Source organism: Labrus mixtus, chromosome 11, assembly GCF_963584025.1.
Source record: "Labrus mixtus chromosome 11, fLabMix1.1, whole genome shotgun sequence".
Taxonomy (NCBI): domain Eukaryota; kingdom Metazoa; phylum Chordata; class Actinopteri; order Labriformes; family Labridae; genus Labrus; species Labrus mixtus.
In genome coordinates, this window is record NC_083622.1 from 9,360,318 (window position 1) to 9,374,264 (window position 13,947).

The 13,947-nt window shown below is 42.7% G+C and overlaps 1 protein-coding gene across 1 annotated transcript in view; it reads left to right on the forward strand.

Annotated features, from left to right (window-relative positions):
* znf385d (zinc finger protein 385D) overlaps nt 1-13,947 on the forward strand; it is a 94,229-nt gene that overhangs the window by 35,918 nt on the left and 44,364 nt on the right. Inside the window, exon 3 of the mRNA XM_061049843.1 lies at nt 9,145-9,252. Within this exon, the coding sequence (XP_060905826.1) occupies nt 9,145-9,252 (108 nt within the window). The remainder of the gene's footprint in view (nt 1-9,144; nt 9,253-13,947) is intronic.

Here is a 13,947-nt window from a genome sequence, read left to right on the forward strand (position 1 = left end):
TGCCCACACATTCAGTGCAGCGTGTTGCATAATGCAGTTTGTGTTTAGCACGGCGATCACTTTACACAAGAACACAAGAACAGATGTAGTTCATATGAAAGTGATATGAACTCTGGTATCCAACAGCAGACGCGTCCTTCCCGACATTATGTACTCATAAATGGCTGACTGTATATTTTGACCGTTTCATTTTTTTCTCTCAAACACTTTACGTAAATGTATTCTCCTGTAAAAGACAATTATGCATCCCAGTTTTTCGTCCAACTGTTGAGTGGGTGTGCTGGGTCATTCCTCCTCTGAATGCTGCTAAAGCTTTAAAGGTTGTTTTTAGCCCGGGGTTTCCATGTTTGCCTCTTTGCACTTTTGAGCTGTAGAATTTAGAATAACCAAACATTTGCAAAAAGTTTGAACATAAGAGGACATGACTTTGTAAAGAGTTTGTTCTTTAAATTCAGTTCCCTGTTATGTCTGCATCAACCTCAGGGGAGAACTAAGGTAACAAGAGAATTTAGGCTCATTTATGCTTCCTCTCAAGGAGGAAAATAAACAACATGGCCGTCACTACCATTGTACTCCAATGCGTCCTTCACATTGGGATTGGGACATTAAAGATTGCATCCACTACAGTGCAAGGCCTCGCGTGGACCTCCATTTCTCCTTCCCTGCTATCCAACTGATGGTCAGGTCCCATCTGATCTCTGCCCAGCTGTTTTTAATATCTGTTTATTTAACAGGGACACATGCAGTATGTTATGTTAAGTACAAAGTAGATGCCATGCATAAAGGTTTCTAGCCTTGGCTAATTTGCAACCCCCGTCCCTGTCTAGGCTTTTAGGATTAAAGCGGAATTATTAGACTAAAAGAAAATACAGAAACATTAATGCTATACAAATACAGACATTATGAACTCAATACAAATAAAAGACTAAATGAGATTAAACAGTAAAACAATTATTCTAAGAGGAAATGTGCTTCAGTTTCAGCCACTGTTTTACTTGTATCTTAACTTGTATCTGTTGTCTGTCCCTTTGCCTGGGTGTGGTAACATTATATTTAGGGCCCGAGCACTGACCTCAGACCCTATAGGGACCCTCAGGCTGAAGAATTCTGCAGCCAAATGAATACCATTTCAGGTGACTTGAACATGCCCGGAAACTCCCCAAAATGTGCACAACATGCAAGCAGAAGTCTAATTTACGTTTGATAGTAGTTTTAGTAGTTTTGTGCAATGGCTCCACAGCGCCCCCCTTAAATCAGCCCTGCCACTACGTTTAACCTACATGCATGAAAATTGGTGGGCATACAAAAAAGTCTATTATGGCCATGATTAAAAACGTACAGGAAGTCCACCATTTTGATTTGAATTTAAAAAATAATGATGTCTGGATTAGTATTTAAACGAACTTGTCCTCTGGGCTTTCATCCGATCATCGCCGACTTTGTTTAGTGTATTGTTCACACCTTGAAGTTGAGCTCAGCATGACTTTTCGTGAATGGGCATGGTCGTGGTGAGAGGTCAAACTTTCATGTTTGCATCCTCTACAGTGCACGGCCTCGCATGGATCTATATTTCTCCTTTGCTTAAAACAAAATGAGTGGTTGAAATTGTCAAGCTACTTTAGATGTCCTGATAAGCGGTACATTTTGAATTTGAACGGCTCACTGCAGTTTGAATGTGAACTTTCTCCCTCTGGTTCAAATGAATGTTCAAATTTTGTATAAAAAGGGACAGCCGTATACATATTGGATAAAGAGAATAAACTAGCCTGGAAGGATCTTTTCTTCCTTTACCTTAAATTTACTTTTGGGGTTTTTCAGGTGATTTTGAAAGAGTCATACTCAAATAATCCAATAATCAGATTTATAGCACAATTTTATAAAATATAAAAGCCTTTCTTCACCTTTTTCCATTCCAAAGTTTCCCAGTGAGCTGTGCGTCAGTCACTTGAAGAGAAGCAGGAGATGAATCAGGGCCACAGGTGCTATCAAAGTCGACACAAAACGAAAAGTTCCTCGCAGCTGCTTTTATAACATCTTTTGGCCACATCATAGAAGCCACTTATATATATTCACAAAGGTAAACACCTCATAAGTTGATGTGATGATTGTGCTGGCAAACAGTAGCGGTAATTTCACACCCAGCAGATGGTTATACGCCATCAACCTGCCAGGAGCTGCAGATGGAAATTAGCTTGTTTAGCTGAATCTGGCACATTTACATGATGGAACCTGCAGGTGCTTCTGTTATTTAACGTGCATTGAAATAAAATAAGTCTTGCTCTGAACACAGTGCTACGTAAGCATTTGTCTGGTTTTGAGTTCTGGTCCCCGGATGATCTCGGTCCAATCAGCTCTCTGTCCTTCTCACTCTTTTTTGGTCTCCTTAACTCCTGAGTGAGAACCTACACAGACCTCCTCAGGGAAATTTTTGACTCTTTGATTTCTGAGTGCGCCAAAATGTTCAATTTGCTACTTGTCTTTTGCTCATCCGATGGTTCTCAGCGGTTCTATCTGAGCTGATTGGGTAACACTTACCTTGATCCAACAAAAGTTGAACCTTTTGGTTTATAAACATGCATCGCTCCTGAGAGGAACTTTTGGTTTGTGTCGATCTGGCGCCCCCTTATGGTAAAAGCAGTCTTTTCTCTTAAGGCCCTGACACACCAAGCAGACGGCAAAGAACTAGTGGTGACAAAGCCCGTCTGTGGCGTCGCCTCACGTCACGTCTTGGCCAAAAAGTTGCACTAAAACACACCACAAAGAATACAGCCGACGGCCAACCACCACGTACGTTCTGTGAGAGGAAATAACTCTCCAAGCCAGCAGGCGGCGGTAGTCCGTTGTTATGATACGAGAAGATCATTTTCACACCGCTGTCGGTCACCACTCGTATTATAGGTCGTCTACTAATGGAGAATAATGTGATAAAAAGTTGAAAATGGCGCTGGCGTTGTCAGTCTTTGGTCTTTTAGTGGAAAAAGAAAAGAGGAGGCGGAGGAGACAAATAAGAAGAAACCACACTACTGGGTGAAACGCATGGATACTACAGTGTCATGCTCAAGGGGCTTTCCTGAACCTGTGTCGAGAGCTGGAGAGAAATGAAACCTCCCAACAGACAATCAGAGAGATTCCTCTCACCGTCCGCCGATTCTACATGTCCAATCGGCCAAGAAAAGGCCGACTAAGCCGGACACACCGCAAGAATGAGGGCGACGACCGCTCACAAACGGTCCAACTAGGACAGACAGCCGACGATCTCCTTGGTGTGTCAGGGCCTTTATACATATGTAAGCAATGTTTCCTGACAAATAACCTTATCATTCTGTCCTATAACAGTTAATGCATTCCTCTTTAAGAACCTTTGGTGCGGAAAATGTAAGAAACAGAAGAAGCTGTATTCCCCCACATGCTCGGCAGCCGTTTAAGGCATTGGAAATTACAATAAATAATCAATGTCATCACTGTTGGTCTTGCCTGATTTTAAAGGTCATAGAGAGTACACAGTATTAATTTAGGTCTGTTTCATAACCAGTTTAAGACTCCTCACAGGAGCTTTAAAAAACAACTCCTACACACTTTATTGCGGCTGTATGCATCAGTTTTTTTACAGCATCTTATCTCTGTCAATAAATATTTTACATAAAAAGTTACACTCTCCTTTGTGGAGTTTTTTTTGTTCTCGTTATGAAACAGACTGGAATTAATACTGACGCCTCTACATATCATACAAAAGCTAACAAGCGAGACGATTGATCATATCTTTATTATCTTAAAGTCTGCAAATGCTACAAGGTCGATCTCAGACAAGGCGATTAAACAAGCCCAGCCTCTTTTATATTTTCCACAGAAAAGAGTCATTGTGAGTGACATGTTTGACTGTTAGAAGGTATCAGGATGGGCTTTTTCATCAGAAGGCATTACTAAGGCATTTGCAGGACAAGATCAGTACAGAGATAAGATGTATGTCATCATCCACGCGGGGAGTGAACTTCAACACATACCAGGAGTCGCTCTCAGGAGATTGAAGACCATTGGCTTCTGAGCTGATGAGATCAGTCAGTACGTTTACATGCGGTCAGAAAAAGTTGAGCTAACGGTTAGTCTGACTAAAACTGGAAGTCAAATCACACCTAGATAATGTAGTTAGGGATCGAGTTACTCTTGCATGTTTACTCCTCAATCATACTCTAAACTTGACAAGGCGCCCTGCACATGCTCCAGACTTTGACCTGGGGCTCTGTTAAAAATTGCATCCCACCGAGATGTGATACCATGCAGCTCTGTGCAGTACAGGGAGCATAATTGGATAGAGGCTATTCGTCTATAATAGAGCACAAAACTTGCAAGGTATATTTTTATATTTTTATGCAGCATGATGTATATCCCAAGCATTTTTTGAGAAGGGATACGGATAGCGTCTGCAATCGTGTCGCACTATGGTAGCATTTTTTCACAAGAGCAAATGAGCAAATGTACTGAGTGAAGGTCTCAGCCAGCTGTTGCTTCGAGTAAATTGGTGGTCTTCTTTTTAATTTGTTGTTCCAGCTGTGTATTAAACTGGACCACTGACATCCTGAAATACACCTGGAAGCGATCAGGATAAGTCTCCAGCTTCTTTATGGACAGGTGAAACTCTCCTCGCTCTCGTCTTGTTTTCAGGAGAGGACGGACAACGTTTTGTACCACCGACTCATCTTCACTGCTTGATCTCTCTGCGTGATGAGTTCCAGACATTTCGTCTCAGACTGCAAATTTTCTCAATTGATGGAATAATAAACGCAGCAGACTCAGTCAGCAAAGCGTCTGTTTGAACATTTTTAATCTGCTCACAGATCGGAAAAACACATCCAAAAATGGACTGACTCGATTTGCAAAGGCCTCGAGAGTCAAACAAAATCAAGACAATGAAGCTACAGGTAGGAAGACAGAAACAATGAGCTTAACAAAAACTCCTTCCAAACTCTGAAAGTCAGGTGATAATTCTCTGTTTGATTTTGATCAAGTGTTAGTATTCATTTTCAATTCATGTAGCTCCAAGTTTAGAACAGCAGACTTTCTTTTTCTTATCTGCTGTAACGTCCCTTAATTCTTTCTGACTGCTACTCTGAGACCCAGTGTCTCTGGCACTCTGTGAGTTTGATCCTAGACCATACCCGTGTGCTGACAACAACACATAATCCCCCTCAAACCAACACCGTCCTGTGGGTTATACATATTCTGTGTCAACACACTGTGCGGAGACGTTTCCCTGTCAGAAACGTTTCACTAAATCTGCTGCCGAGCCAGAACACAATGCCATTCCTCCAAACCTTTTTTCAAACGGAGTGCCACAGCGGATCATAAGTGTCTGTGAACGCCCACCAAGGACTCCTCTGTGATACCGAGTATTGTCTGTGAGCATAACTACAGAGTGATTCATGCGAGACTCCCTCAATACACTGACAGCAAAATTGCCACCATTGTTTGGCTGTGCGAGGAACATGTTATTGTAGAACCATTTTGATTATAAAACTGACTGTAATAATTTTCCCAAATGGACACACTTCAGTGGACAACCTCAGAAAACTGCACCATTTAAAGCTACAGTTCCAACTCAATGTCTTCACAACATATTGACCTATGGAGAATGATTAATTCATACAGACTCAGGTGAAAGATGTATGAAAACTACCAGGATGTTTCGTATCTTGTTTTGATGTTTCAGTCCATCCAAACAGATTCGAGTGCAGACGAGGTGTATTCATGCGGTTGCCTGTCTTCAGGTGTGCCATGTTATTCCACATAATCTGACTGGATTAATTAGCTGATATTAGAAGTTGCGCCCCTTTTTCCTGATTGGTCGGGGAGGGAGAAGTGACGAGCACGGCGGTGTTCCAAAAGTTGAACTGTTTTCAACTGAGCGCAGTGACAAAAAAAACGCTTGTGCTGAGGGCGTTTGTGCTGAAAACGCTGAACTGCACTGGTTTTGAATTGTAAACAGGCACTGCCAGCACAAAAATGAAAAGCACAATTTGTGGACACAGGCCCTTCAGCGTCCTTAATTTCTCAGCTTCAGTTGTAGTTTGTCTCTATCCGTCTTTATCACCCTTTCTCTCTACCTCTCTGAGTCACTTTTAGTTTTTTCTCCTCTGTAACCACTCAGTCCCTCGGTGGCTGATCTTGTGTCCAAGTTCTTGGTGGCACCCCGACCTGCCGGGAGGCGAGCCGAAACACAGTTTCTCCCTCTTTCCTCTCTGCAGCCTCCTTCTGCTCACTTTGCCTTTTAAGGAATTTTTCCATTCGCTGTCTCACCCTCTGCTCGCCCTCTCGAGATCACCTGACCCCGTCACCTGCCTGCCCAGCTGCTCCTCGTTCAGTCCGTCACAGTGTAAATACAGAGACCGGCTTTCAGTTAAGTCTCTGCCAGCCGGGCTGCTGTAGCGTTCCAGCTATTGCTGTCACCTGCACCCAATTACTTTGCTTCCTGTGCCAGTCCAAAATTGTTTGCCTCATTGTACCGCTTGCCCGTTGCAGTATAAAAATCAGAAATACCTTCAAAGAAAGCCGAGAAACAAGACTGACCTCTCTACAACACACAAACTATACTGTCCTTACAGTGGGCTGAATTCAAAGAGAGACAGCTGGCTCACAGTTATCGTTCCATTAGCACAAGGTGTAACTTTTTACTCTGTGTGTTTTGACATTTCTTAAAGTATCCGACAGTTTGTCAAACTGCAACAAAGATAAGATCAAAAAGTCATACTGTTAGCCACTAGCTAAATGCAAAACCTTTATACAGATAAAAACTGAAGTAACACATTCTCCTTTTGTCTCTAACATCTAAAAGTCAAAAGAAGAATTATACTCACAGAAATAAATTGCCTGAGGAAACGATGTTGAAAGTATTTTTTGCAGCAGCAGCGGCTGTCTGACTCCACAACACTTCACTGACATGAAGGGAAATTAACTCCCTATATCCTCACAATGGTCTTTAATAACCAGGAGGGAGCAGTATAGAAACAAAAAAAATACAAATCTGTTCAAACTTTATAAAAGATAAAACTAAAATGGTTTAGTCCAAGAAGGATTTGTTTTCGGCCTACTGTCAGAGCTGAAATAACTGCGAATTAATTTGAAACTGCACAACCAACCTTTTTTTTTTTTTTTACAATTGTTAAGATTGAGTAACAGGCAATTTTTATTTTTCCTCAGAAAATACATCACCAAGCACGCCTCTGATACCAGTGCTAAGCTAGCAGTAGCTGGGCTAATGGCCCCTCCTGTTGGAGGCGTTGAAGAATCCCTGATTTTCTTTGTTTTTAAACTTTTATTTCAGAGGTTTACTTGATACATTTAGCCTACATTAGTAAAAGGAGCTTTAAAAGTGCGATGGGAGGGGTGCCAGATGGCCTGGCGGTTGTTTTGCGCACCATGTTTGGAGGCTAAAGTCCTTGCAGAAGCTGTGGGTTCAGATCTGACCTCGGCCTCCACTCTCTCCTGCCAACACTTCCTGTCTCTCTCTCTAGCTGCCCCAAAAATAACTTTCTAAAAAGCATGATGGGAAAACACTAATTAGAGACATTTTGCTAGCTCTGACCAGCGCTATGCTATAGTACACAATGATTATCAGGCTAATGGGGAATCTGGAAGGTTGGAAATTCTGAGATACCAGTCAGGAATGCCCCCCCCCCCCCCCCGAAGTTTGAATCTCGGTGCAACTTCAGTATTTACAGTTAAAATCCAACATGGCTGCTACGTGCATCAATAGTAAGGTTTAAGCTGTAACTTTTATGTTTATTAGCAGCTTAGTCCTCTTCTTGTGTAATTAAATCAATCACAGTGATAGTATCGTGCAAGTTCTCTCTGTAGAGTGTTTTATCGGCAGGTATTTGCTAACAAACCAGAGGCACGTACTACTTGAACCAGCTCTGAGATCAGAGCTAAATGGAACGCACAGAAATGTACCGCCCTCTAACTACATTAAAACAGTTCCAGGTGATCACCTTCATAATGTTTCAAACTTTTCTCACAGGAGGAGAATATCGCTGCAGACTTTTCCCGTCTCTGCACACAATCACTTTGATTCCAGCCAAACGGGGTCCAGAGAAAGTGACAGTCTAACATTGTTGTGCCTACCTTCTGCAGCACTATTGTCAAAGTGGATTAATCCTCCCACACAGCGCCGACACCTTTTCTCCTTCCAAAGCCAAGTGGCTCCTATTGAGACACTTTGTGAGCGAGGCAGATGTGTTGGTGCGTTCGCCAAAGCCCTGACAGCACACAAAGGAGACACACACACACACCAAAAAAACACAAAGCGGGGTGCAGCCAAGCACAGGCAGGAGAAATGTATGGTGAGGGGTGGCCATGTGGAAGAAGAGTTTTACGGGCACGTTCTATGTGAGTCACCTGTTCGGGATGTGGGTTTACAATAACTATGGCAAGGTTTCCTCTCTTTTTCTCAAATACAAACATTGTCTCACATGCAAGACGATCACATGTCTGCCTTTGCATGAAGAGTATTCAAAACATTTCTACTCAGTTTAAAAAACGAATTTTTGGCAAAATTGTTCATTGCTGTTGAATATCAGCAGGCACAACATAATTGACTTAACTTGGAAAACTTACTAAGGCGCTGGCAGGAAAAATTCTGGTTAAAAAAAAAAACAAACTGTTTTGGTCACCCTAGGCCTGGTGGAGGCTGTGGTCCTCCAAGCGGACGGTCTGGGCTCGAGTCTGGCCTGTGGCTCATTTCTTGCATGTTATTCCCGACTCTGATTTCTGACTCTATCCACTGACCTTCAATCGCTGATTTTAGTCTCATCTAAAGATATACTGATGATAATAATAATGCCAGTGTTGCCTCAAAATGTTCAAGTTAGGGATTCTGCATGTCTCTACATTAAGATCCCTTTATTCTCACACTGATGGCATGTGTCTTGAAGAAGAGACCGGGGACTTAATTCCTGATGTGTCTTTGTTAATGTCGCAGCCAGAGAGCAGTGGTTGAAGCAGAAGATGGATGGCTTGTTTCCTAAAAAGCTGCAGGCACTCCGTTTTCTCTCTACAGCCCAGTGAGCGATGGAGGGGTGAAGCTGAATTACAGGTCGGCTTTGGCTCGGTTTTTAATTAGCCTCTTTCTGTGTCTCTGCCTCCGTCCTACAGATGGACCCGGTGCAGAAAGCCGTCCTCCATCATACCCTCGGCCTCCCGCCTACAGCGAAGAGGAAGCACGTCTCCTGCAGCGTCTGCCAGCTGAGGTTCAACTCACAGGTGAGTGAGTTTTTCTTCTGAAGAGAGTGAAAGTTCAAAAGTTACTTGTATACTTCTGCAAGAGATACACACAGAAAAGAAAGAGATAACCCCTGATATATATATATATATATATTACTACGACAGAGGAACGACAATCAAAAGGAAACATTATAACCACAAACTTCCCTCAGCTCAGTGAAGACCAGAGTATCTTAACGAGATGCTATTTAACTTTCAAAAGGAATTCATGACCATGAGGGGTCAAATATTCTCATTAAAGCATCACATAGAGGATTCTGTTTCTTCACCTGCTACTACGCATCTTACCTCAGGAGTCCCGCCCCCCCTCTCGTCTGACAAAGATAGTCTCCCTGTGAGGAGCATGTGTGAACAGCCAAGTCAGGAGATATTTTCAGGATTGCGTGGGTGAAAGCAGCTTCTGTCAGGCGGTTTAAAGACTCAAGTCGTTTGAATTGTTGCACTGACACCGGTTTGCTTTCCGCAGAAAACACGCTGCAGTACAAAATGCAGGAGTAATAAAAGAATTAAGCTTTTATGCAAAGTATGCAATTAAACACAACACAACATGCTGCAATGATGATAGTACAGAGGAATACAAATGAAAAAGAAAGTTGATTGGGTGAGTTGGGTTTTTGAGGAGAGCTGAGAGGATGTGGAGTACTCAATTTGATTTAATTTTCTCTGTAGCTGAGAGAGGACAGAAAAGTGCAACTCAAATACAAAACATATTTATTCTCATGTCAGTAATGGTGCTGAATAAGAATCAGACAAAAGGTAGAATGTGAGGTTTTGATGCATCAGACGGACTAACAGAGATCATCTGAAGGCAGCATTAGGAGTTACACGTTGGGTTCTTTGGACAGGGTAGTGGCTTTTCTGACACTCGAACCATCTTCCACTTTTTCATTTCTGGTTTGGCCTCTCACCCGCCCACTCGCTTTCTTTGTACATTGTTCAGGAAGTTGGCTTTATAACTTTTGTTTTAGTGTCAATATGGGAACGCTCCCACCTTTTTTCTCCATTTGTTTTGGTACATGTATCACATTATGAAATTATCTCCTGAACTGTTCTGTGCTTTAATATTTACGTGTTGGAGTTTTTTCTTTAAAGACAGAGTCAGCAACTTTTACCTTAAAGAATAAAAAACAGATTTATACAAAAGTAATGTCGCTCAATCCTCACTGAAGGGCCTCCATACATACTGTAAGTGGTGGTGCCTGTGTCTGCAGAGACTCAGTCCTATAACTGGATTTTCATCTTTTGGTTTGTGTTGGTTGACTCGGGGTCTTTCTGGGTGGGGAGCTGGTGTGTTTCCTCCAGCCTATGACAGTGCGCTGTTGAGTTTAGGAGTGGATGCAATTCAGTGATATGACGCAATTCAAACCAGCAAATATTGCAGAGGCGGCAAAGCCTATAAAATAGTGATCAAAGTGAGCCGCACAGATAAAGCCTGTTCTACAACAAGGGTGAACTTTGTGTTGTTATGGAGTTGGTCTGCTTTCTGTTGGACAGACCGGTGACAGACATCGGCGGTTAGCTTGCTAAATGATCAGCTTTTCCATTGCAACAAATGTAATATTCTCAGGCAGCTTGCAGATTAGGTACAAGCAGTAAACGTAGATAACCCTGCAGATAAGATAGAGGATAACCCCTCCAATATGCAGAACTACAGACGCTAATTTATATCTTCTCATGAAGTTGAAGACACTGTCCCTCCCGACACTTGGTTCTCCTTGTTTTCCTCTTTGTGTCACAAACTACAACATTTTATGTAATTAAAAAGGCAGCATTGCTATTCTATGAATGCACTTTTTGAGTATGTTTTTTTCTGTGTCAGTGGTTTAACAGCGTATTTTAATGGTAAATGGTCTTGAGCTTGTATATTTGATGACAAATATATATATGACTACTCAAAGCGCAGGTCACACCTACACATTCACACCCTGATGGTAGAGGCTGCTGTGTGTAAATAGTCCATCAGAATTAATTAATCCATTCATACACCGCCGATGAAGCAGCGGGAGCAATTTGGTGTTAAGTGTCTTGCCCATGGACATGTTGCTGCAGGAGCTGGGGATCAAACCCCCAATCCGCTGGTTGAGAGACGACCGACTCTACCAACTGAGCCACAGGCGCCCCTTAGATAAAGGCAAAGATTGTTGATCGTTTGCATGATTCTGATGGTACTAAGCTCCGACACACAACAAGTTAGAAAGACACAAAAAAAAAAACAAGAGCAAGTTGTTCACACAGAGCATTTTTTTTATAAACCAGGCATGTGATTAGCAAAGGACAAGAGGGAAACATACAAACCCAGAGCAGGGTACGCCACATATCTACATTGTGTTTGCATGCAATTCAACCTTATTTGCATTGAAGTGTAGTAACACCTGCATCCATAAGCTACTTCTGCTAGTTACTTCAGCACAGTGTCATTCAAAGTGTCTCTGTAGCTTTTAACAATACTGTAAATATTAAGTTTTGTATCAAATTACTTGAATTATTACAGATATTTTGCAGCAAAATTTGAATTACTGTAAAAATCAAGTAGAGTAATTACAGAATTCTCATCACTGCATCACGTATCTGTTGAGCACTTCCTGTCTGGCGTGCATAAAGGACCCCTGTGTTAGGCTCTCGAGGGAGGTCAGCAGCATCATCGACGTTGCAGTCAGCCAGGAAGTTGTCTTTGTTGGTTTCAGAGACGTTGTGCAGTATGCAGCAGGCAGCAACAATGTCAGGCATGATGTAAATGTCCACGTCGTTGGGCTTAGTGAGCCATCTCCAGCGGCCCTTTAAACGTCCAAAGGCGTTGCCAACCACCATCCGCGCAGAGTTCAGACGATGGTTGAAGGTGTTTTGTTCAGGAGTCGGGTGGCGGTGAGGGTTGAACCCTTTCAGTAGCCAGTTCTTCAGAGGAAAAGCTGTGCTTCCGATGAGATGGACGGGCACCTCCACATCAACGACAGTCATGGAATTCTGTGAACGAACATTAGATTATAACATGAGTTTCAACGCAGGTTTTGAGACGGCACAAATATCATCAGAGGGACGATAGAAAGAGATGGGCTCAGGCTGAGGGGCAGTAAGTTGGGTGTTCAATCTAAACTTTTAATAAAACATTGACACAGAAAGGGACCTTTTATCTAGAGATGTGCGTCTTTTGTTGACTAAATATTATATGTCATCACCCCTGCTAATCAGAACCAGAAATACTAGTGTGTTTTATGAATTCAAATGTTGTGCTCAAACTGCAACGCAGCCGCCTGCCACTAGCTGGGGCTGTATCTCCGGTTTATGGGCCTGCTCTCCCCGCTCTACTACCTGGATGTCAACAAGCACAGTGAAACGATAGCATATTGTGGGAGCAGCGTAGTTAGGTAGTATTTTGTATCTTTGCTAAAAATTGCTTAGTGCTCATGCTTATTAATGTTGGGTCTTTGTAGATACTATTACAAAGAGTAAGGTATTTTACCTGCTTTTTTGAGATTTCCTAAATAAAAAAATAAGTTCAAACTTGGACACATTTCAACGACTGTGCGCATGTTTATCAGCGAACCTCACGTTAGAACAGGTAGCCATCTGGTTTTTCAGCCTCCAGGAAGATAGCAGAGTTTCTGAGCACTCTTGAGCCATGGACGCGTCCAGGCCACACGACGTATATATCTGTGAAGCTGAACAAAAAGAAACTCAAGACTTAGAGTTTATCACAGACAACAGTCAGATCAGTACTTGACAAAGATGAGCGCTGGCATGCTGGTGCCCCCGTGTTGTCTCTTTGTGCAATGGCACCCACAAAGGCCAGATGAAAAGCACGGTTTAAAGGACAACAGTAATAAATAAGTCAATAAATACATAACCAGGACATTCTAGGAGGCCTCTTGGCAGTTGAGATTTTGCAACAATCATAAAATGTTTCGCCTTGTTTATGAAAAAATCTCACCAGCTGTTGTGATCTACGATTCCTTGCAGTATGATGGAATGCCATCCTTGACGGTTCTGATAAGACACAGGATCTTCCTTTGGAGCGATAACAGGAATGTGGTGTCCACCAATAGCGCCGGCACACATGGGATAACCTCGCTCTTTGAATCCCTCCAGGGTCTTCAGGAGCTGTTCCCCTCTGGGCAGGCGGATGTAAGACTTGCGCATGCTGTCCTTAATAGCAGACGTTACTTGGCGCACTAGTTCCCTTACAGTGGACAGTCCTTCACCAAAAACGCAGCTTATTTTTTGATAGTCCCTCGGTTTGGCATACCACCAAAGAACAATGGCCAGCCTCCGACGAGGTTCATTTGGCTTTCGCCTTTGTGATATCTGTCGTGTTAGATATGTTAGATAGATATGTTAGAGCGGCTTTCACCAGACGTAAAACCTGCTCTTTCCACTGAACGTCGTTAAAGTTCTGCAAAACATCGGCCCAAAAAAGATCCCCACTCTGTGTCTCGCGCCTCCTTCTCTCCCTGCTGCTGCTGGACACAGAGCCAAAACGTTGCAGCTTTTTCCCATCCAGTGTAGCCTCCATGCACACCGGGAGGCAGCTTCAAACTCCCTTCTGCTCGCCTGTAGCTCCCTTTCAAATTCTTCATTGATGCTGTTGATGCGTATCATGGCACGTAGCATCGATGCAACTGCGAAAACGATCACGGCAGCGCATGTCTCTGTTGCTTTGTCGGCCATTGCATCGTAATC